The sequence below is a fragment of the Monodelphis domestica genome, chromosome 3 (genome assembly GCF_027887165.1).
Source record: "Monodelphis domestica isolate mMonDom1 chromosome 3, mMonDom1.pri, whole genome shotgun sequence".
Taxonomy (NCBI): domain Eukaryota; kingdom Metazoa; phylum Chordata; class Mammalia; order Didelphimorphia; family Didelphidae; genus Monodelphis; species Monodelphis domestica.
This window is the reverse complement of record NC_077229.1, coordinates 72,073,782-72,098,085: the sequence shown is the minus strand read 5'-3', so window position 1 is coordinate 72,098,085 and position 24,304 is coordinate 72,073,782. Positions and strand designations below refer to the sequence as shown.

Here is a 24,304-nt window from a genome sequence, read left to right as displayed (position 1 = left end):
TCTCCATAAATCCCCCCTTCCCACCAAGGAGAACAAAGGGGTGGAAAGGGTAAGTAGGAGGGGGACAAAGAGGTGACAACTACCTCCACGGCTCTCGCTGTCCGCTGGCTTCACCTGGATCGGCCGCGCCATCTGCAGAGAGAGAAAGAAGGGGGAAATTGGAATGCTTTCTGGTGGTGGTAAAACCTTGGGGGTCAAGTGGTCCAGTTTCTTGGCCAGGTAGGATTTGGCTTTCTTGTGAAAAGGTCCTCCTTCTTGCCTTGGGCCCAATAAGACAGGCTCCTCCCACCTAGTTCCATGAAGGATGAGGGTTATAAAGGAGGGGGTGAACTCTGGATGCAGTGGTCCCACACACCAGCCCCAGAAATAGGCAGGAGATGTTATAAGCTTTGGAGTGGAGGCACATCCAGATGTGCCATCCAGATAGCTGGCCTTTATTTGGCTGACTTCAGTGGAAGGGAGAAACAACCTTAGAGACACCTCCCGCTGCAAAAACACACATATGGGGGCAGGAGGAGTATGCTGGGTAAAAGACCTGAATACTTCCAAGTCTTAGAAGCCTTGAAATTCTTTTTGGATAAAAACCCTTGAGTCATAGATCTATGTCAAAGTATTGAGATGAATCAGAAATGTTTGGGCCACGTACCTAATCTAGAATCAGAGAATGTTAGAATGAGAATACCCATAGAACACAGAATTTCAGAGCTGGAAGCTAACCCTAACCCTAACCCTAAACCTAAACCTAACCCTAAACCTAACCCTAACCTAACCCTAACCTTAACCCTAACCTTAACCCTAACCTTAACCCTAACCCTAACCCTAACCCTAACCCTAACTCTAACCTTAACCCTAACCCTAACCCTAAACCCTAACCCTAACTCTAACCCTAACCCTAACTCTAACTTTAACTCTAACCTTAACCCTAATCCTAACCCTAAACCCTAACCCTAACTCTAACCCTAACCCTAACTCTAACTCTAACCTTAACCCTAACCCTAAACCTAACTCTAACCCTAACCCTAACCTAATTCTAACCTTAACCCTAACCCTAACCCTAAACCCTAACCCTAACTCTAACCCTAACCCTAACTCTAACTCTAACCTTAACCCTAACCCTAAACCTAACTCTAACCCTAACCCTAACCTAATTCTAACCTTAACCCTAATCCTAACCCTAAACCCTAACCCTAACTCTAACCCTAACCCTAACTCTAACTCTAACTCTAACTCTAACCTTAACCCTAACCCTAACCCTAAACCCTAACCCTAACTCTAACCCTAACCCTAACTCTAACTCTAACTCTAACCTTAACCCTAACCCTAAACCCTAACCCTAACTCTAACCCTAACCCTAACCCTAAACCCTAACCCTAACTCTAACCCTAACCCTAACTCTAACTCTAACCCTAACTCTAACTCTAACCCTAATCCTAACCCTAACTGAATGTGGGAGTTTGTGCTCTAAACCCATCCTTTTCTCCATAAGGAGATGTAGGTCCAGAGACAGGGTGAGATTGGCCCCAGGTAACACAGTGACTCAGGAGCAGAGTTGGAATTATGACTAGGACCACCTGAATTCCAGACTAGGGAGGTAATATGGGATGTGGGGGTTACTAGGACCACCCCACCTCAAACCATCCATCTCTGCTGGAGAAGTACTAGGGACCTAGCTGTTGGTTTTGGAAGCTCCTTCTGAGACAGAGTGGACAATGGGACTCAAGTCCTGGCCTCAGTCTGGTTTTCTCTACCTGAACTCCTACTGCCCTTAGGGCCCCATGCTCCCTCCTTCCAGGTCCCAATGAGCAGGCATCTCTGCCCACTGACACCCTGATAATTTCTAAACTCCCCAGTGGTCCCAGCCTCTCACCCTTTGGGCTTTGTCTGAAGGCCTCTCCAATGTTCTGCTCAAGGAGGGGTACTCCTATTGGGGTCCCTATGGACCTAAAGTCAGGAAAATTCATCTTCCTGAGTTCAAATCTAGCCCCAGACAGTTACTAGCTGTGTGACCTTGGGAAAGTCATTTAACCATATTTGCCTCACTTTCCTCATCTGTAAAATGGACTGGAAAAGGAAATGACAAACCACTCCTAGAATCTTCGCAAGAAAACCCCAAATGGGGTCATGAAGAGTCAAACTTGACTGAAAAATGGCTAACAACAACAAATAACGATGATTGTATGATCTATGACATTATGGAAGGGACCAGGGACTTGGGAACAAGCATCTGTTTATCTCTTTGAGCTGACTGTCCTTCTGTGTGGCACTCAGGAGCAGAATGGGTGCTAACAGCAGGTCAGGGATCAAATGGCTTGGAAGTGGGTGCAAGTGGTGGGGAATTGTGTTGGGGAAGTGGTGAGTATATCTATGTCCTTACAAAATCCCAGAATCAAATCTCCTTTACTAGGTATCTGCCTGACAATGGCCATTTAGCATTCGCCTAAAGACATCTAGAGGGGGAAGATGCACAGTAATAAAGTCTTCCTTATATCCGGTCTAAATCTGCTTCTTTACAACTTGTAGTCAATCCCCCTTTATAATCCAAATATGGTGCTGATCCCGAAGCCAGGAAGAACAAAATCAGAAAGAAAGCTATAGACCCATATCCCTAATGAATACTGATGCAAAGTTTTTAAACAAAATACTAACAAGAAGATTGTGGCAACATATCACAAGGATCACACACTATGATCAGGTAGGAATGCAGGGATAGTTCGATCTTGGGAAAACTATCAACATAATTGATCACATCAATAACAAAACCAACAGAAATCATATGATTATTTCAATGGAAACAGAAAAGGCTTTTGACAAAATACAATACCCTTTCCTAATAAAAACACTAGAAAGGGAGGTAGTGACATGGTGGACAAAGAGTTCAGCCTGGAGATGTGAGGTCCTGGGTTCAAATGTGACCTCAGATACTTCCTAACTGTATGACCTTGGGCAAGTCACTTAACCTCGGGATCCAGGCCTCCCCTTCTAGACTACATCCCTTCCCTTTTTTCATATCTTTTTTTTTTAAAACAACTCCCATTGCCTGGCCCCCTTACCGCTCTTCTGCCTTAGAACCAATACACAGTATTGATTCTAAGATGGAAGGTAAGGGTTTTATTATATATATATATATATATATATATATATATATATAGTAAACCTTCTGTCACAATATATATATGTACATATATATATACATATATATATATATATATATATATAGTAGAGAGGGGTAAGAAGATTCCAAAAATAGGAGGGAGTTAAGTTATGAAGGGCCTTGAATGCCAAACAGAGTATTTTATATTTGCTCCTGGTGGTAATGGGGAGCCACTGGAATTCATTGAGTAGTTGGATGCTGTAGTTGGTCCATACTTGAGGAAAATCACTTTGGTAGCTGAAAGGAAGATGGATTGGAGTAGGGGGAGACTTGAGGCCAGTAGACCCACCAGGAGGCTATTGAAATAGTCCAAGGATAAGGTCATGTGAGCCTGCATCAAGGTAGTGCCAGTGCCAGAGGAGAGAAGGGGATGTATTCGAGAGAAGCTGCTAAGGCGAAATCACCAGGTGCTGGCAACAACTTGAACATGGGGGGGGGGGGGAGAAAGAGAGAGAGAGAAAGAGAGAGAGAGAGAGACAGAGAGGAGAGAGACAGAGAGGAGAGAGACAGAGAGAGGGGAGAGAGAGAGACAGAGAGGAAAGAGAGACAGAGAGAGAGAGACAGAGAGAGAGAGGAGAGAGAAGAGAGAGACAGAGAGGAGAGAGACAGAGAGGAGAGAGACAGAGAGAGGGGAGAGAGAGAGAGACAGAGAGGAAAGAGAGAGACAGAGAGAGAGACAGAGAGAGAGAGGAGAGAGAGACAGAGAGAGAGAGGAGAGAGAGAGAGGAGAGAGAGAAGAGAGAGAGAGAGAGAGAAAGAGAGAGAGAGAGGGGAGAGAGAGAGAGAGCGAGATAGAGAGGGGAGAGAGAGACAGAGAGGAAAGAGAGAGACAGAGAGAGACAGAGAGAGAGAGGAGAGAGAGAGAAGAGAGAAGAGAGAGAGAAAGAGAAAGAGAGAGAGAGAAGAGAGAGAGAGAGGGGAGAGAGAGAGAGGAGAGAGAGAGAGAGTGTGTGTGTGTGTGTGTGTGTCCAGGATGATAACGAGGTTGTGACCCTGCGGGACTAGGAAGATGATGTTGTCCTTGAGAGTAAAAGGGAAGTTAGGAGGGGAGGGAGGTTTAGGGAGAAAGGTAAGGAATTTACTTTTGGATGCGTTGAGTTTTACACGTCTACTGGACATCCAGTTGGAGATGCCTGAGAGGCATTTGGAGATGGGAAGTGAAAGGTGAGCAGAGGCTGGGGCAGGAAAGGTAGAGTGATTATTATCAGTCTACAGAGGGTAATTAAATTCATGGGCGCTAGAGAGCTTGCTAAGTATAGGGAAGAAAAGAAGAGGACCCGGGACAGAACCCTAAAGGACACCTACGATTAGAGGGTGTGATCTGGAGGAGGATCCAGCAAAGAGGACAAAGAAGAATCGGTCAGGTACATAGGAGGAGAACCAAGAGACAGTAGGGGCCTAAAAACCTAGAGAGAAGAGAGTGATCCACAATGTCAGAGGCTGCCAAAAGGTCGAAAATGAAGACCAAGAAAAGACCAATGGATCTGGCCATTAAGAAACCACCGGTGACTCTGGAGAGAGCAGTTTCGGGGAGATGATGGAGTCAGAAGCCAGTTTATAAGGGGTTAAGAAGAGTGCGATGAGAAAAAGAGGAGGTACCTCTTGTAGATGGTCTTTTCGGGGAGTTTAGCCACAAAGAACAAAACAGATTACAGAATGAGAGTTAGAGGGGGCTGAAGAAATTATGGGAAGATTTTCTTTTTCAGGATGGAAGATACATGGGCATGTTTGTAGGCAGTAGGAAATGAGCCAGTAGACAAGGAGAGAATGAAAATAAGTGAAAGAATGGAGATGATAAGTGATGTGTTCCTAGTTCTGTACTCTGGAGCCTTTCCACATGGAAGCCCTTCAAATATTGGAGACGATGCTTATTATGTCTCCTTAAGTCTTCTTTCTACAGGGCAAACCATCCTTTTTTCCTTTGTCTGATTCCTGAAGTTCCCATCCCAGTTGCCTTGCTTTCTTTGAACACTCTCCAGTGTATCAATATCGTCCCTAAATACTTTAGACATGGTCTAGCTGGGAAAGAATACAGAGAGACCATCACCTCCTGCATCCTAGCTACTCCATGGATCTTGATGCAACTTAAAATTGAGTTATCTTTTTCATTGAAAACCTGTACCTTTCATTTTGGAATCAATACTAAGTATTGGCTCCAAGACAGAAGATCAGTAAGAGCTAGGCAGTTGCTCAGGGCCACACAGCTAGGACATATCTGAGGTCACATTTAAACTTAGGACTCCCCATTTCTATTTTTTTAATAAAACTTTTAAACCCTTACCTTCCATCTTGGAGTCAATACTGTGTATTGGTTCCAAGGCAGAAGAGCAGTAAGGGCTAGGCAATGAGGGTTAAGTGACTTGTCCAGGGTTACACAGCTAGGAAGTGTATGAGGCCACATTTGAACCTAGGACCTCCCGTCCCTAGGCTTGGCTCTCCATCCACTGAGCTAGACATCTAGATGTCTCTGAGTTATCTTTTTTGACTGCTGTATCACACTAAACTCATCTTGACTTCATAGCTCGGAATTTTTTTAGGACAGCTAATCAGAGCTCCCCCTTTTTATATTTGTAAAGTTGACTTTTTGAATCCAAGTGTAGCACCTGATACATATCCCTATTAGATACTCTCTTGTTAGATTTGGCCCAACATTCTAGTCCGTTGAGATCTTTTCTGGATCCGGACTTCATCATGCAGTATGTTGGAGATCCCTCCTGGATTTGTGTCATCTGTAGGTTTGATAAGCATGCCAACTTTGTCCATATTCTAGTCATCTATTTTTTAAAAGTTAACATCATTTATTTATCTACTTATTTATTTATTCATGTATTGGCTCTGATAAAAGTCAAGTACGAATCCCTGTAGCCCGCCAATAGGGACCTCCTTACAAGTTAACACTGAGACAATCAATGACTCTTTTTTTGGATGGGTTTCCTCAGCCCATTCCAATATGCCTAACTACTATTGCATAGCCCACATCTCCACTTTATTCATCCCCTGCGCATCACCATGTGCACTCATCACATTTGTAGTCTGCAGAAAGCTAACAACACAATGGATGACAAAGCCGGGATCCAAGAGGTTCCTCCTGTCCTAGAACAGAGTCCATGACCTCTCTTGTCAGGAGGTGAGGAGGAAGCCCCATCTTGGATCCTCTGAAACTGTGGCTGGTCATTGCACGGAAGAGAGTTCAAAGCTGATGGATTGTCTTTACAGTGCTGTTATTGTACAAATTCTTCTAGTTCTGCTCACTTCACTCTGCATCAGTTTATACAGGTCTTCTTGGGTTTCTCTAAAATCATTCTCTTTGTTCTTTAAGCATATACACTATAATTTGTTCAGGAATTCCTCTATTCATGAGCACCCTCTAAGTTTCTAGTTCTATACTGCCATCAATTTACTGCTAGAAATGTTTTTGTACAGATGGGTTATTTTCCTCTTTCTCTGCTGTCTTTGGTGTAGAGGTCTAGCAATGGTATTTCTAGGTCAAAGAATACACACAATTTAGTAACTTTGGGGAAACAGTTCCAAATTGCTTTCCAGAATGGCTGGACCAATTCACAGCTCTAACAACAGTTGGGGCAACTAATTGTTGTTCTAATAACAACAGGAGAAAGTCTATTATTTTTCCAGGATACACACACACACACACACACATACACACACACAAGCACGCACACACATCCAGAAAATGACGGAGAAGTCTTCAAACTTTTCACAGTAGATGATTATTATTCAGTCATAATGATTCATGTAGGCACAAATGATGCTGCCAGGAAGAATCTAGAGAGCATCGCCCAAGACTATGATGTCTTAGGCAAGAATCTTGAACCTTTAGTGGCACAGGTTATATTTTTATCACTCTTGTTGATTGAAACGAAGTGATACAGAATCAAAAAACAGATTAAGCAACTGGCTGCTTAAGAAGGTGATATGGATGTTTGGAAATGACCAAATAAAGTTTAAAAAAAAATAAATGAAAAAAAAAGGTGATATGGGTCAGTGGCTCAGTGGATAGAGAGCCAGGCATAGAGTGAGGAGGACATGGGTTCAAATGTGACCCCAGACACTGCAATTTTTAACCCCAATTGCCTAGACCTTATTGTCCTTCTGACTTGGAATTGATACTTGTATCAATTCTAAGACAGAAGGTAAGGGCTTTAAAAAGGCAATATCTGAGAATAGGAGTTAGATTTTTGGACCTTAACTTTATAGAGGGATCCTAGCCTGAGGTGGAGTGTCCCCAACAAGAGCTGGAAAGAATTTATTTGTCAAGGGGGCAGCTAGTTGGATCAGTGAATTGAGAGATGGGAGGTCCTAGGTTCAAATCTGACCTCAGACACTTCCCAGCTGTGTGACCCTGGGCAAGTCACTTGACCCCCCATTGCCTGGCCTTTACTACTCTTCTGCCCTGTAACCAATACAAAATATTGATTCTAAGATGGAAGGAAAGGGGTTTTAAAAATTATTTATTTATCTAGAGGATTGAAAAGACTAGGTTGCTATTCACTATAATGGAAACAGATGTGAATTATAGTGTTTTTCCATCAGGTTTTTCCATATATGGATCAGATTCATCCAAAATAGATTCATTCAATAGAAGGTAGCTTTTTATGGCAATCATTTGTTTTGAAATAATTAGTCTTTAGACTTTAGGGAAAATGATAAAATCTAGAATCATCCCATAAGATTTCCTTTAAGGCCTTTAGGACCGATGTCCTCAGACAGCCTTTCAGGTGAAAAGAAAAGGTCTCATAATTATAACCTTTTGGAATGTCAAGAAACAGGATTCTCTTGACCACTCTAAGAAACAGATGTATATTAGACTGGTTTAGAAACGGATTCATTTGTCAACAGATCATTTGAATTGGCCCACGTTTCCCCAAAGAATCCATGTTACAACTGATTATCAGGTCCCCAGGTAGGCTTAATTCATCGTTATTTATGATTATAATGATCACATGATATGATGATAATGATTAATTAATTATAATATTGCCCCGCTGTTTCACAGGAGTCTTGTCAATGCAGTAGCCAAACCCTGATCAAACATCCCAAGATGACATTGTTTCCTGGCCAGGTCTAGGGCAAGGGGCCAGGTGTGCCCTTCCACTCCAGACTAGAAGCAGTGATAATGCCTGTCTGAGGGTCTATCAAGACCCCCCAGCCTTCATACTGTTCATGGGCCATTCATTACAACTTTGTCTCTTTCTAACTGCCCCTCATAACCTTGTTTTGCTTTCTCAGAACCAACTGATATCTTCAGGAAGAATATACTTGAATCTAACAATGATTTCCAATATCCATGCTAGGAAAATGTACGTTGAATTGGACTTAGAATGACCATTTCCCAGAAACACAGCATTTTTAGAGATGGAAGGCACCTTAGAAGTTGTCTAGTTCAGTTGATACCCAGAGAGATTAATGTCCCAAACAGCAAGAGGCCATCTAGCCTTTGACTAAAGACCTCCCAGTAGAGGGACCCTTGGGTTGGCCCATTGCCCTCTTGGGTGGCTCTAATGACAAAACATTTTTCTCAACATCAAGTCTAAGATGTCTCTTTGTGGCTTCCACCCATCATTCCTGGTTCTGCCCCCTGAAGGCCACATAAAACAAAGTTAATTCCTCAAATACTTGAAAACAGCCATCATGGCTCCTGTTTTCCCTTTTCCAGTCTAAACATCCTGTTTTTTCCATTGATTCTCATATGATATGGATTCCAGGCCATTCACCACACTGTATCCAGACATCTCCAGTGCCTGGCACATAGTAGGGGCTTAATTAATGGTTATTGACTGATTGACTTGTTAATGTCCCCCTAAGTCATGACTTGGAGGATAATTCTTCAAATATAGTCTGACCAAGACAGAGGACTAATGGGACCATCAGCAACTTTTTCCTGGAAGTTGTGCTTCTCTCTTTTTCACCCCCAAGTTTTAGAAAATTTTGTTTAATTAATTTAGATTATTTTTCTATGGTTGCATGATTCATGTTCCTCCTCTCCCCTCTCCCCCCCATAATTGACGCACAATTCCACTGGTTTTACTTGTGTCATTGATCAACACCTATTTCCATATTATCAATGTTTGCACTAGAGTGATCGTTTAGAATCTACATCCCCAGCCATATCCCTATCAACCCATGTGATCAAGCAGGTGTTTTTCCTCTGCCTTTCTGCTCCCACAGTTCTTTCTCTGGATGCAGATAGTGTTCTTTCTCATAAGTCTCTTAGAATTGTCCCGGATCATTGAGTTGTACTTCTCTTAATGCAGCTCCAGACCCCATTAGCTCTTTGGCTATCCCATGGCACCTCCACCCCAAATGAAAAACCCCAATTCTTGATTTTAGAAAAAATACTATCTCCCCATCCATTCTCCATACTGAATTTGATCTTAATCATCCAAGTGTAAAACTTTACATTTATCACTACTAAATTCCATCTCACTTTTGCCATCGTTTGGCCATTTTCACTCATGTCTGGCTCTTTGAGAACCCATTTGGGGTTTTCCTGACAAAGATAATGGAATGGTTTGCCATTTTCTTCTCTAGCTCATTTCACAGATGAAGAAATCAAAACCAAACAGAGTTAAGAGACTTGCCCAGGGTCACCCAGCTAATAAGTGTCTGAGGCCAAAAGTTTTAACCCAGTTCTTTCTGATTTCAGGTCCAGCAGGCTATCCACTACATCACCCAGCTTCCCATCTCACTAAGTTCAATCCACTGGTGTTAAACTCAAAGAGAAATGGAGGGCACTGTTCTATATATAAAAATCCCTGCAGACTGTGTATTGACTTTTTTTTAAAACCCTTACCTTCTGTCTTAGAATCAATACAGTATATTGGTTCCAAGGCAAAGCAGCAATAAGGGCTAGGCAATGGGAGTCAAGTGACTTGCCCAGGGTCACACAGCTGGGAAGTGTCTGAGGCCACATTTAAATCCAGGACCTCCCATCTCTAGGCCTGGTTCTCAATCCACTGAGCTTCCCAGCTGCCCCCTTTGACTTACTCTTGACATGTAATATTATCTGTATTTTATTGAATTTTTATTTTGTTGTGTTTCCAATTACATTTCACATACTGTCTGTAGGACTTGTGTTTGACCCCTCTGTTGTAGATTGTGAAGGATTCTTTGTATCCTGACTATATTTTTCATCCTATGATTTCTCCTTCCCAGCTCTGGGCCATCTGTGAATGGGAAGAGTGTGCCATCTATGCCTTCATCCAAGTCACTGATGAAGAGGTCAAGCACAAGAATCATCAGATCTTCCACTGGAGGCCTTCAGAGTTGACATGGAATGGTTGCTATGACCTCCTTCTGCTGGAATCCAACCCTTCCATCAGCTCCTACACTACCTAAAACTGTATTGGATTCCAGGTCATTCCTTCAATCTTTTCCATGACAAAATCACAAAATTCTATGCTAATCAGATGATTATCCAATAATATAAATAATCATATCATATAATATCATCATAATATCATGGAAGACTTAACCAAATGCTCTGCTAAAAGCAAGGTGAATGATATCTGCAGCATTTTCTCTTCTGTGAGTTTAGAAATCTTATCAAAAGAGAAAATAATAAAAGCTAACATTTATAGGGCAACATTGACTTGATTCTTCAAAGGTGGCATAAAATGACCAACATACATTGGTCATTTTAGCCTCACAATGACCCTGTGAGGTTTAAGCATTTATTAAGTGGGTACTCTGTGCCAGGCACTGTGCTAAGTTTGGGGGATACAAATAAAGACAAAAATAGTCCTTTCTCTCAAGGAACTCTTAGTCTAATAGAGAGACAACATATGAACTATTTTGTATAAACAAAACACATGCAAGATGAATTGGAGATGATCTCGCAGGGTAGTCACTGGAATTAAGGGGGATTCAGAAAGGCTTTCTTTGGAAAGTGGGATTTTAGCTGAGACTAGAAGCAAGCCAAGGAAGCCATCAGGCAGAGATGAAGAAGAGAATTCCAGACAACGTTGTCTCGCATGACTGGCTTTTGCCAGGGATATATTGGAATCTGTTCATTTGGGTTCCTGAGAGCCACTTGTTAAATTTTCAGGGTGAGTACTTACACCTCTGAAACTGGCAAACTTTCACAATCAGGCTTAACTTGTTGTTTTGTTGATCGTCTAGGCTTATGAAATTGATAGAGAAAAATGTTAACAATACAGATTTAAACTTAAATGTGTGCCCTGAACTTTTTTTTTTTTGTCAGAGAGCCAATTGTTAAAAACATTAACCAACATAGTCCTGGATGAAACCATGGAAGCTCTTTATGGTGCTTGTCTCTTTTTCTTCTAAAATATAGATGTTCCTTAACCATCTTCTTACATCTTCTTAATAATCTCTTCCAGAGTGTTTGTAGGAATCAAAAAGTCAAGGACCCTGGCCTATGATTTTCAGACTTTATTCTCTTCCTTTCTTTGAAATTAGGGACTTTTGCCCACCTTCCATTTCCAGTACTAGTTATTAGCATTATATAATATAAATATATCATTGTACAATAATGTAGATTTTAATTCTTATTTAGTATATATGAATTTTATGTAAATATAAAAATAAATTATATAAATTATTATATAGTATTATGATAATATATTATATCATTATATAACATATCATTCTATATTATACTGTATTATAGTATACTGTATGATATTATACTGTATTATATCAGTATATCATATCATATCATATCATATCATATCATATCATATCATATCATATCATATTATATTATATTATATTATATTATATTATATTATATTATATTTACTAGAAACCAGTTCTTTCCTGTTAGGGAGAATCAGATCCAGAGTAAGATTCCCCTTTGGTTCCTCCACCTTTGGAAAGATGAAATTGCCATGAAGGCAAGTCAAACAAGACTCCTTTGACTGATCTTTCCTCACTGCTCCATTCCTTCTCTGGAAATAGTGAAGGGGGAAAGAGAACTCTTGCTGCTAAGTCAAATGGATACAGTGAGTAATTCCTTAGAAGAACCGGGTGTTCTTAAATAGGGACAGATCATAATTTGCAGGCACGATGAATTCTTCTTCTATAATAATGTCAATGAAAAGGACAGTAAAGGAAATTGACCTCCAAGTAATTGGTTTTTTTTTAAATCCTTGCCTTCCTTTTTAGATTCAATACTACTATTGGTTCCAAAACAGAAGAGCAAGAAGGGCTAGGCAATTAGGGTTAAGTGACTTGCCCAGGGTCACACAGCTAGGAAGTCTCTGGGATCAGATTTGAACCGAGTATCTCCCATCTCTATTCCTGGTTCTTAATCCACTAAACCACCTAGCTGCCCTCAACTCCTAGTAATTGTAATGACCAAACTTGGTTCCAGAGACTATTCCATCCAATGAAATGTAACTCTCTTCATCAGAAAAAGGTGAGGGACCCTCCATGGAATGTGATGCTGTGAAGATTGGATTTAGCTCTCCCCTGATTGTAACAATGAAGATACTTAGCTCTTCCTTTATTGTGAAGATTAAATTTTAATCCACAATCTATTTTTAGATTTTAATCCCCAAAAAGGTGATAACTCAGTATTTGAAGTATATCTACCCATTTTAACTACAAAAAGGTGTTAAGTAACTACAAAAGGTAAACTAACCCAAAAAGGTGTTAAGTAACCCAAAAAGTTATAATCTAACCAAAGAAGGTGTGAACTAAAGAGTGGGCAGTCCTGGAGAAAAGCGTCTGCTGTGATTGCTAGATGTGAAATTTAAGGGAGGTGACACAAGAGAAAAAGATCTTTAAAAAGAGGATCAGAGGCCAGAGGAAGATATATTGCAATTTGAGCTTTGAGTTGGAGGCTCTGACTCAGAGGAGAGACTGGAAGGCAGACCCTTGAGGAGTGACCAGAAGACAGACACCCAGACTTTTTTCCATTTAGACTGTCTCCATTGGTGAGTCAGAGACTGATTTAGTGACCCTGCTTTTCTCTTTCTCTGGCTGGGGCTTAGAAAGTATAACTGATATAAGAAGAAGCCAGAGTTTTCTCTCTCATTCTTTAATATCTTCCTTCTATTGTAAGTATTGTAAATAAACTACCATAAATTTAATTTACTTTAGTAATTCATTTTGGGATTTTAGAAATTAAATCCCTGGTGACCACCTATATAAATATTCAGATTTATAATATATGATATTAAATTTATAATTTTATAATATTTATTTATAAATATTTCTAAATTTTAATTTATAATATTTATTAAAATAATATATAAATATTAAATTTAACAAATTATTTTGCAACCATGAAGGAACTTTCTGTCATATGGACTTTGTGTGGTTTTGATTAACTGGAGGATTCATCAAGAGACTAGGGGTAAGTGATACACCTGGTGGTGGTTTCAGTCGTGTATGACTCTTCATGACCCCATTTGAAGGCTCCATTTCTTGGCAAAGACACTGGGGCAGCTTGCCATTTTCTTCTCTAGTTAATTTTACAGATGAGGAAACTGAGGCAAAATGAAGTTAGTGACTTGTCCAGGGTCATCTAGCTAGTAAGTGTTGGAGGCCAAATTTGAAGTCAGGTCTTCCTGACCTGAGGCTCATCTAGCTGAAAATAATTGTTTACTTGTTTAAGCATCAATAAAAATTATTTTCCAAAAAATGAATTATTTTCTGCCCTCCATATATATATATATATATATATATTCCTTTTTTTTTTAATTGTATGATATAGTGAAGGAAATAAAAAAAAAACCACGAAATTTGAACTCAAAGGACCTGGGTTCTATACCTACCTCTGCCTTGGGCAAATAATTTCTCCTCATTTGTTTCCTCATTTCCACATCAATGCCAGTCCTGGAATCAGGAAGACCTAAGTTCAAGTCCAGTCTCAGACCCTTACTAGCTGGGTGACCTTGGGCAAGTCACCTAACTTCAGTTTGCCTCAGTTTTCTCAACTGCAAAATGGGAATAATAGCAGCAACTATCTTGCAAGGTTGTTGTGAAGATCCAATGAGCTAGTATTTGTAAAAACTCCTTAGCACAGTGCCTGGCACATAGTAGGAGCTATATAAATGCTTATTCTCTTCCCTTCCCTGCTTTGTAAAACAAGAGGACTGAACTAGATGACCTCTCAGGTCCCTTTGACCTCTAAGTTTATAAAACTATGAAATCTACTCAAAAAGGCTTTAAACCAAAAAGGAAGAAGGAAGGTAAGAATGACTACATTTATCCACCAATAACTCAGAAAGCTCAGACAAATTACCTTGTAAGGAAAAAGAAAAGATGCAGAAAAGAGTCAAAATAAACAGGAAAAGGATGTCTAGGCACACAATACATTTGTGTAGACATAGAAACATTATATATTAAATACATATAATAAACATGTAAATAAATATGTATTACATATGCATGTGTATCTGTAAATAAAACCCTCACCTTCCATCTTAGAATCAATACTATGTATTGGCTCCAAGGCAGAAGAGTGGTCAGGGCTAGGCAATGGGGGTCAAGTGACTTGCCCAGGGTCACACAGCTGGGAAGTGTGTATTCTGAGGATATTTATTTATTCATATGAAAGGAGCCACTAATTATGCCCATGGTCTCCTAAACCTACATTCAAATCCACAGGTTATGAGGAACAAAGAGAACCAGAAATGTTATTGTAAAGAAGCAAATTTAGCATCATTGGAGAATAGATTTCAAGCCAGCTGACTTCTCAGTCTACAAATCTAGCTAAAAGTTGGTGAGATGAGAGCAATGAGTGGGAGAGAGCGCTGGAGGGGTCCACTTTATTTAAAAAGAAATAGGATGGGTGAAAAGGGAGCCTAGGGGTAGAATAAAGATAAACTTAGATGAGCAAACCCAGCATATGGGAAAACATTTCAATGAATGAGGCAAAAATACAGGCGGTATCACCATAGAGGCATGCTACAGACCACCAGGACAGGAAGAGGAAAGAGATGAAGAGTTTGGGGATCCATCACAAGTTTGGCACAGAGGCTTGATGGGGGACGAGGGAATTTCATTACCCAGACATCTGCTAAGGCATTCTTTCTCTGCCAAAAGCAGAACAGCTAATAAATTAATTGCCTTAATGATAATTTCAACCTTCAAGAGATGGAAGAACTTCCCTTGGAGCTGATTCTCCCTGACAATGAGAAACAGGTTGTTCGGGGGTGGAAATGATGGGAGTCTGGGAAGGAGGGGACCAATGACTGAGAATTTATGTTAGAGAAAAGGAAAGCCTGATGACATGTGCCTTTTAGGAGAAGAGATTTCAAAAGAGCAAAGGGAAGGAGACAGCTAGGTAGCACAGTGGATAGAGTGCCGGTCCTGGGTTCAAATATGATCTCAGACACTTCCTGGCTGACCCTGGACAAGTCACCCAACCCTTCTTGTCTAGCCTTTACTGCTCCTCTGTCTTAAAATCAATACTAAGACAGAAGGTAAGGGTTTAAAAAAAGCAAAAGAAGGAGGATCTCATGATCTCAAATTCTAGAGAAGAAATCAACCAGCTGGGATGGAAAGCTCTCAAAAATGAAATTCAGAAGACACAAAGAGAAACAAGTCTGATGAGGAGAAGCCCATGTCAATCATAGGAAACTCATTAATCATTTTTTTTAAACCCTTACCTTCCATCTTGGAATTAATATTGGTTCCAAGGCAGGAGAGTGGTAAGGGCTGGGCAATGGAGGTTAAGGGACTTGCCCAGGTTCACCCAGCTAAGAAGTGTCTGAGGCCAGATTTGAACTCAGGACCTCCCATCTCTAGGTCTGGCTCTCAAACCCCTGAGCTACCCAGTTGCCCCTGTTTTTTTTTAAGGCAAATAAAGCAGAATTCAGGGCAAGTAATAGAGGATGTAAACAGATGTGCGGCATGGTCTTACAAAAAATAACATGATTATGAATGCTTGGAATGAGGGGAGGCAAAAAGCTAAGAACAACAAAAGGGTGTTGTTTTTAAGGGATGGTGAGAGAGAAAAAAACAGGTGGATCAACGAAGCCCTAGGGAACAAGTTCACAACCACAGATCACTGCTGATCTATCCGTGGGGATAACCATAAAGGACGATGGAGAGGAAACACTGCTATTTCCCTCCTGTTTTGCTACTGTTCTGTTTGGAAACAGCAGGGTGAGGCGGGCAGAGAGATGACCTTAACTGGAGGTCTTGACAAACATTCAGCCATTTTTCCGTTGTATCTGACTCTTCATGACTCCATTGGGGGTTTTCTTAGCAGAGATACTGGAGCGATCCACCATTTCCTACTCAGCTCATTTTACAAATAAAGAAACTGAGGCACAGAGATAGAAGCACCCTGCCCAAGGACTCAGGAAGATGAGTCTTCCTGACCCCTGGCTTGGCCCTCTATGGACGTAGGTTGCCACCTCGTGGCTCTCTTGACAAGCCCTGCATCGTTTTCTTCTGTTGACATGGGTCCATCTGGACCGCTGTTCCTTTCCTGATGTTGTTGCTGGGCTCTGGGAAAATCCCTTGGCCTCCTGGTCCTCCAAGCTTTCCAGAACTAGAAGGTGCCAGCCTGGCTTGACAAAGAGAGTTTCCTCACCTGGGAATTCCCTTCACTAATGAAACCGTGTGTCTGGTCCTGAGCCCTTTTCCTGGCAAGGCAAATAACCTTTGGACCAGGAAGGACAGGATGAAGAATGGCGAAGAGGAGTCTGCTATCCAGGGTGAGTAGGGCTTAGAGTAGGAGATGGCCAGCTGCCCTGGATGAGTTCCAGGCACAGATAGACCACATCTCAGGGCACCAAGAGGCAATAGGGAGCCACTAGAGCATGAGTAGGAAGGGGGAAGTGATACACACAAAGGAGGGGCAGATGTGACCCATTGCTGATCTATTGTTACTGACTTAAAAAAAATTGCTTTTTAAATCCTTCCCTTCCGTCTTAGAATCAATACTGTGTATTGGTTCCAAGACAGAAGAGTGATAAGGGCTAGGCAATGAAGGTTAAGTGACTTGCCCAGGGTCACACAGCTGGGAAGTGTCTGAGGTCAGATTTGAACCCAGGATCTCCCATCCACTGAGCCACCCAGCTACCCACTATTGTGAGTGATTTTTTCAAGACAGCGGAGAACACAAGAGGAGCCACAAGGCCAGCGAAGGGCTAACACCATCCTCGTTTTCCAAAAAGAGAAAAGAATAGATTCGGCAAATCACGTGCCAGGGAGTTTGACTCGATTCATGGCAAATGTTTTAGAGTGTACCATTTAAGGGAGGATTCGTGAACATTTCAAAAAGGAAATGGCGATCACGAAGAGTCAGAAAGATTCCATTAAGGACACATCATGCCAGATTCACCTCATGGTTTAGACAGATCAGAGTTATGGTTTACTTAGATTTTAGCAAATAATTTAATTTTCTCATGCCATTATTGTGAAAAGATGGAGAGACGATGGGCTGGGTGATAGTACAATAAAGTGGCTTCAGAATTTAAGACCAGCTTGGTGGCTCAGTGGATAGAGCACTAGGCCTGGGCTCAGGAACATCTGAGCTCAAATCTGGTCTTAAATTCTTCCCAACTGTGTGACCCTGGGTAAGTCACTTAACTCCAATTGCTAGCCCTTTACATTCTTCTGTCTTAGAACTGATACTAAGACAGAAGGTAAGGAATTAAGAAAAAAAAATTCATTGAATAACTAGAACCCTAAGAGTAGTCACCAGTGAAACAGAGTAGGCCATTGGAAAAAGAGTACTAAATTTGGAGTCTGAAGACCTGGGTTCAAACTTTATCTCTCTCTCTTTTTTACCTGAATAATCTGGGCAAGTCACTTAACCTCCATGAGCCTCAGTTTCCTCATCTGTAAAACTAAGGGATTGAATTATATGACCCCCAAGTTCCTTTTTGGCTATAAATCTTTTTATTTGATAAGATAATAGATGGAGAGTTGGAAGAGGGAAGGTGCATAAACATTTATGAAATGTTTACACCGTGCCAGGCACTGTACAAATATTATTTTATTTAAGTCTCACAAGAATCATAGGAAGCAAGGGCTATTATAATCCCCATTTTATAGATGAAGAAACAGAGGCAAAAAGAATGAAGTGACTTTCCCAGGGTCACACAGCTAGTAAATGTCAGGATGGATTTGAATCTAGATCTTCCTGACTCGAGGTCAGGTCACTGTGTCACCTAGCTACTACCTCAGTAGCCATCTAGTCCATTCCCTTCATTTTATAGCTAAGGAAATTGGGGATCAGCGAGATTTATTTATTTCTTTTGGAAAAATTTTTTGGAATATTTTGGAAATCTTTTGGAAAATTATTTATTTAATTAATTTAGAATATTTTTCCATGGTTACAAGATTCATGTTCTTTCTCTCCCCTCTCCCCAACTCCCTCCCTTAGCTGACTCGTAATTCCACTGGGTTTTACATGTGTCATTGATCAAGACCTATTTCCATATTATTGATGTTTGCACCAGGGTGATCTCTTAGAGTCTCCATCCCCAATCATATCTCCATCGACCCATGTGATCAAGCAGTTGTTTTTCTTCTGTGTGTCTACTCCCACAGTTCTTCCTCTGAATGTGGATAGTGTTCTTTCTCATAAAGGACCAGTGAGATGAAAGGATTAATCAAAGCCATACAAGTAGTAGATGACAAAGCTAAAATCTGAACCTAGAAGCCTCTGACTGCAAAGCCACATTCTTTCCCTTATCGCCATGCTAGAACATCACAGGATTCTGGGTTCGATTCTATAATATTTATTTATTATTTTTTTTTTTTTTAGAAAACCCTCACCTTCTGCCTTGGAATCAACACTGTGTATTGGCTCCAAGGCAAAAGAGTGGTAAGGGGTAGGCAATGGGGGTCAAGTGACTTGCCCAGGGTCACACAGCTGGGAAGTGTCTGAGGCCAGATTTGAACCTAGGACCTCCCGTCTCTAGACCTGACTCTCAATCCACTGAGCCATCCAGCTGCCCCCATATTTATTTTCTAAATTTAAAAAATAAATTTATTTTCTGACCTAGTAACAACTTTAAGACAGAAATTCAAGGGCAAACAGGGTTAAGTGACTTGCACAGGGTCACACAGCTAGAAAATATCTGAGACCTGGTGCTCTACCCACTGTGCCCACTAGTGGCTCCAGTTCCATAGCGTTTAATATCTTTATTGATGATTTGGATGAAGGGATAGGTGGTAGGATAATCAAATCTGCAGATTTTAAAGTAGGTAGTAGAAGTCACACAGCTGGATGATGGATTCTTGTGTCCAAACAGATTTTAACAGGCTAGAATTGGGCTAAATCTAATAATAAATTTAATGAAAGCAATGTTCATTTCTACACTCACATTTAAAAGATCAATTTCACAAGGTCCGAATAGGGGAGACATGGCTACGAATGCCATCTTTTGAATCTGAAAAATATGTCTAGGGACTATCTATATCACTCTGTGTGTATGTGTGTATATCACTCCTCCCCTTCTTACTCATACTCTAGTGGCTCCCTATTGCCTCTAGGAGCAAACACAAAATGCTGTGTAGCATTCGAAGCCATTCATAGGCTAGCCCCCTCCTTCCTGTCCTTGCTCTCCCCGCCATACTCCAATGCAGCCTCCTTGCTGTTCCACAAACGGGATAGCCCATCTCTTGGCTCTGGACATTTCCCCGGGTAATCCCCCACATCTTTAATGTCCTTCCTCCTCATCGCTGCCCTTTGACTTCCCTTTAGGCTTCCTGTAAGACCCAACTCAAAATCCTCTTTTGCCAGAAGCCTTCCCCAATCCCTCTTAATTCTAACACTTTCCCTCTCTGAATTATTTCCTATTTATCCTATTCAGAGATTGTTTCTTCCTCCTTGAAGGCAGTCTTTGGTTCTTTTTGTATCTCCAGAACTTAGCCCAGTGCCTGGCACATAGTAGGTACTTATACAAGTTTACTGATGGATGGAGAAAGCAAGCAAAAGCTCTGATGCACTCTGGGGCTCCATAAGGGGAGAGGAAGCTTCTAGGACAATGGGTGGTGCTCATGCTGATGGTGCTAATCCCAGTGGAATATTCCCAGGTCAGACCATGACTGCGATTCAATGATGGGAGCCACATGCCCGAAGGACATTGATAGCCCAAATAGCATCCAGAGGAGGAGGGGGACCAGGATGTTGTAAGGCAAATTCACACCATAAGATTAATGCAAGGAAATGGAGATGTTCAGTTTGGAAAAGAGAAGGCTCAAGGAAGGATGTGGGCAGCTAGATGGCACCATAGTGCAGTCAGAAAGACTTTGTGAGTTCAAATCTGGTTTCAGATACTTACTAGCTGTATGTCCCTGGATAAGTCACTTGATGTAATTTACCTCAGTTTCCTCATCTTTCAAATGAGCTGGAGAAGGAAATGGCAAACCATTCCAATATCTTTGCCTAGAAAACCCCAAATGGGATCACAAAGAATTGGACACCATTGAAACAACTCAACAATAACAACTGGGAGGAGGAAATACAGCTTTCTGGAAGCACTTGAAAGACTCATAGAGAAAAGAGGGATTAGCCTTGCTCTGTTTGATCCCCGAAGGCACAACTCAATGGTTAGAAGTGGCAAAGAACATTTAGGCTTGAAACTAGAAAGCCAGCAGACAAACAAAGGACTTCCTAACTCTAAGAGAGTGCCAGAATTGGAATGGGCTGCCTCAGGAAGGAATGGCTTCCTCTTCCTTAGACATCTCCAGGCAAAGACTGGAGGACCATCTGTTGGGTATATTATAGAGAGGAGAGGAGATGGGAATGAGCACGTATTAAGCACCTACTATGTGCTTATGGCCAGGTGCCACTTTACAAATACTGTCTTTTTCAGGATATCTTACTCAGGTGTAAGTTGGAAAGGCTGGCCACTATTTCCTTTCCAAGGCCACCAATATGTGATTCTGCCTTTGCTCCCATTCACTGAGTCCCCAGGCCCTCTTTGAGTCTGCATCTTACTTCTTAAATCCTCTTCCCATCCAGTGAATTTTAAGCCCCCTCATTGAGCTCCCGTTCCCATGTCAACATGCCAACATCCCTTGTTGAGTCCCCATTCTTCTTACTGATTTCCTTCCATTTAGCCTGGAGAAAACCCTAGGGTGGGGATGGCATCCAAGCTGTTTTCAAGCATTTATTTAAAGGGCTGTCACCTGGAAGAGCTACTGGACTTGTTCTATTAGTTTTCAGAGAGCAGAACCAGGATCAGGGGGTAAAAATTACAGAGAACAATTAAGTTGGTTGCCAGGAAAAAACCTGCTACCAACTAGGGTTGTCCCAAAGTGGAATGGGTTGCCTTGATTCCCCTTCCTTGGAGTCTTCACAAAAATTCTTGAGGAAGGGGCCAGCTAGGTGGCTGATTGAATCGAGAGCCAGGCCTAGAGACAGGAGGTCCTGGGTTCAAATGTGACCTCAGATACTTCCTAGCTGTGTGATCCTGGGCAAGTCACTTTCACTCCCCTTGCCTAGCCCTTACCATTCTTCTGCCTTGGAACCAATATACAGTATTGATTCTAAGGTGGAAGGTAGAGGTTAAAAAAAAGGAGAAGAAGCAGTTTGAGGGGAAGGATGGGGTAACAAGATAATTCAGTGCATAGAGCTTCAGGCCCAGAGTCAGGAGGACTTGGGTTCAAATATGGTCTCAAGGAGTTCTTAGCTGTGTGACCCTGGGCAAGTCACTTAACCCTAACTGTCTAGCCCTTACCATTCCTCTGCCTTAGAAATGACACTCAGTAATGATTTTAAGACAGAAGGTAAGATTTAAGGAAAAAAAGGAAGCTTCATAAACCCTTGTGGGATATAGAATTTGTGAGTAATAATTGGGTATATAACAATCTAAAGGAATTCTTTGGGGTATGACTTAGACCAGATGATCAATGAAATCCCTTCCAATTCTCCAGTTCTACGATTGTGGGATTCCCTCAGCCTTCATCCCCGTCTTCACTGAGCCCAGCATCACTTCAGTGGGGCCTCCACTCAGAGGTGTGCCGGTAAATGTTGAATGACTTGGGGAGGAAAGTCCACCTGCTAACCCTTTTTAAGTCTACTCGGTAGTATTAGCATTTCTCCATCACTTCCTTCAGTCTAGACAATCAGCAAAACCATAGATCAAGTCGTGATTTCTAGCTGTTGCTCATTTCCAAGGTGTAAATGCCTTCCTGAGCATTTTAGCAATCAGCTCTCAAGAGGAGGTACCAAAACAGCCCTCTCTACAGTCATTCACTGGACGTCTCACCTCCAGGCCAGTGTAAGAGCCCTTTAATAAATGCTGACTCTGCTGGAGGCCCTACACAGGGTCCAAGATGAATGAAAAATGATTATTCGTACCCTCGAGGAGTTTACAGTTTGATGTGGGATGCGACACACAAGTAGAAGAATATACACGCTATCTGGAGACCTCACATGATATTTAGCTCCCTCCCTCGCCTTTAGGGTGTAACCTCCATCTCCACAATGAGCCCCATCCCCTCGCCATGCCTCTGTCCCTCTCCCTAAGACCCCTCAACTCCCCTAATACCAATCCCCCTCACTGAATGCCCATTGCTGTCACAGGTCCCACCATGACTGAGTCCCCCATCACTTCGGTGATCTCTGAACCTGTCACTAAGCCTCCTTGGGACACTGAGTCATCATCACGGCCCCAGAACAACCAGGGGCCCTCGGTGAGGGGCCGTCCTTTCCTTTTCCATTCCCTAAAATATCAAAGTCATTGAATCTCCCTTCTCCTTCCCTGGGCCCCCAATTTCTGCATCGATCCCCTATTCCTCTGGCCGTGCCCTCCTTCCCTCCCTGATCTCCTGTTCCTCTTTACAGAGTTTCCATATCTTTCAAGAGCCCCGAACTATTCACTGAGCCCCACTTTCCCCAAGGAGCCACTCTTCTTCAGCATTTGGGGGCTGGGGCAACTTTTAAATGGCTTTGGATCTCTTTCAGTGCTGTAGCTCACCCTAGTCTCTTCCCCCAAGATTCTCCAGGCCAGGGAATTCTCCTTCTCAATGCATTATTTACCTGACAAACCCTGGCAAAGTCTGGCGAGCCCTGACCTGGATGCCAAAGCCAGGGAAGCTCAAAAGGGGAGACGCTCTCTTGGAGTCTGAGCTCCCCTAGACCTGGGCTTCACTCTCCCTGGCCCCTGAGGTTTCACACTCCCCAACCCTTTGGGGCTCTAGCAGTCCTGAGATCATAGAGCCCAGCCAGTGGATGGGTCTGGTACCCCCTGAATGAGGGAGAGAATGGGGATTAAAGCAAACAGATGGCGCTGGATGGGGAGTGGAGGGGAGGGTGATGGACCTCAGGGACTCTGGAAGGCAGAGGAATGAAGGATAGGAGGGCGAGGGGGCAAGGGCCCCCCGGGAAAGCCTCAAGGTCTTGTGTGGGGATCTGGATACCTGAGATGCAGTACCTACCAGCCCCCAGCCCCCAGCCTCCCCTCCTCCCCCTCCCTTAGGGGCAAGGCTGGCCTGTCACTCCCCTTCTTTCCCCTCTCTCCCAGCACCTTGGGTAGAGGAGGAGTCGTCATGGCAACCGTTATTCAGCACATGGAAGCTGACATTTGTTGTTGCCGTGGTAACTGGCTCTTAGGGGCATTCCCAGATCCTGCTTTGCACAAAAGAGATATTTAAATATAATCTTCGGAAGATGGATAACCAGGAGGAGGGGAGGGGGTGGAAGAGGGGGAGAAGTCCCACCCCTATCCCTGGAGGCCTGGGTCCCTGCCCTCCTCGACTCAACCTACAAGTCCTGGGCACTCTGGGATGAAGTGGAGGGGGGCGCCCAGGGAAAGATGCTCTATGCTCAGGGTCTGGGGTGGGGAGGGAATGAATTTGGCCCCTGTCTCCCCCACCCCCACATACACCCATCTCTGCTCTTTTGGACATTCTGCCGTCTTCCAAGCCCAGCAGCCTCAGCCAGAAGGGCTCCTCAGGAGACCCTGGCCCATAGAAACACCAAGACCAGGCAGGGACCTGTTGAGGCCAGGGCCTCTGCCCAGTGTTGGGGGCCCCGGCATGCCTGCTTCCAGTTCTCCCCACCCAATGTCCTAAAGGATAACATGAGTTAGCAGCACCCCCAAGCCCTGTCCCCTTCTGAGTGCCCGGTCACTTGTAGGGATGGAGGCGACTCTTCCTCCCCATATACAGAGTTGTAGCCAAACAGACTTCACGTGGACTTGGTCCTGGGGGAGGCCACGCCATCTCTGGCCCTGAACACAGGGCTCA

The 24,304-nt window shown here is 42.6% G+C and overlaps 1 protein-coding gene across 1 annotated transcript in view; it reads right to left on the bottom strand.

Moving 5' to 3' along the window:
* The window catches only part of CELF5 (CUGBP Elav-like family member 5), a 91,811-nt gene that overhangs the window by 28,459 nt on the left and 39,048 nt on the right, over positions 1-24,304 (bottom strand). Inside the window, 1 exon segment of the mRNA XM_056822107.1 lies at positions 84-132. Coding sequence (XP_056678085.1) covers positions 84-132 — 49 coding nt within the window.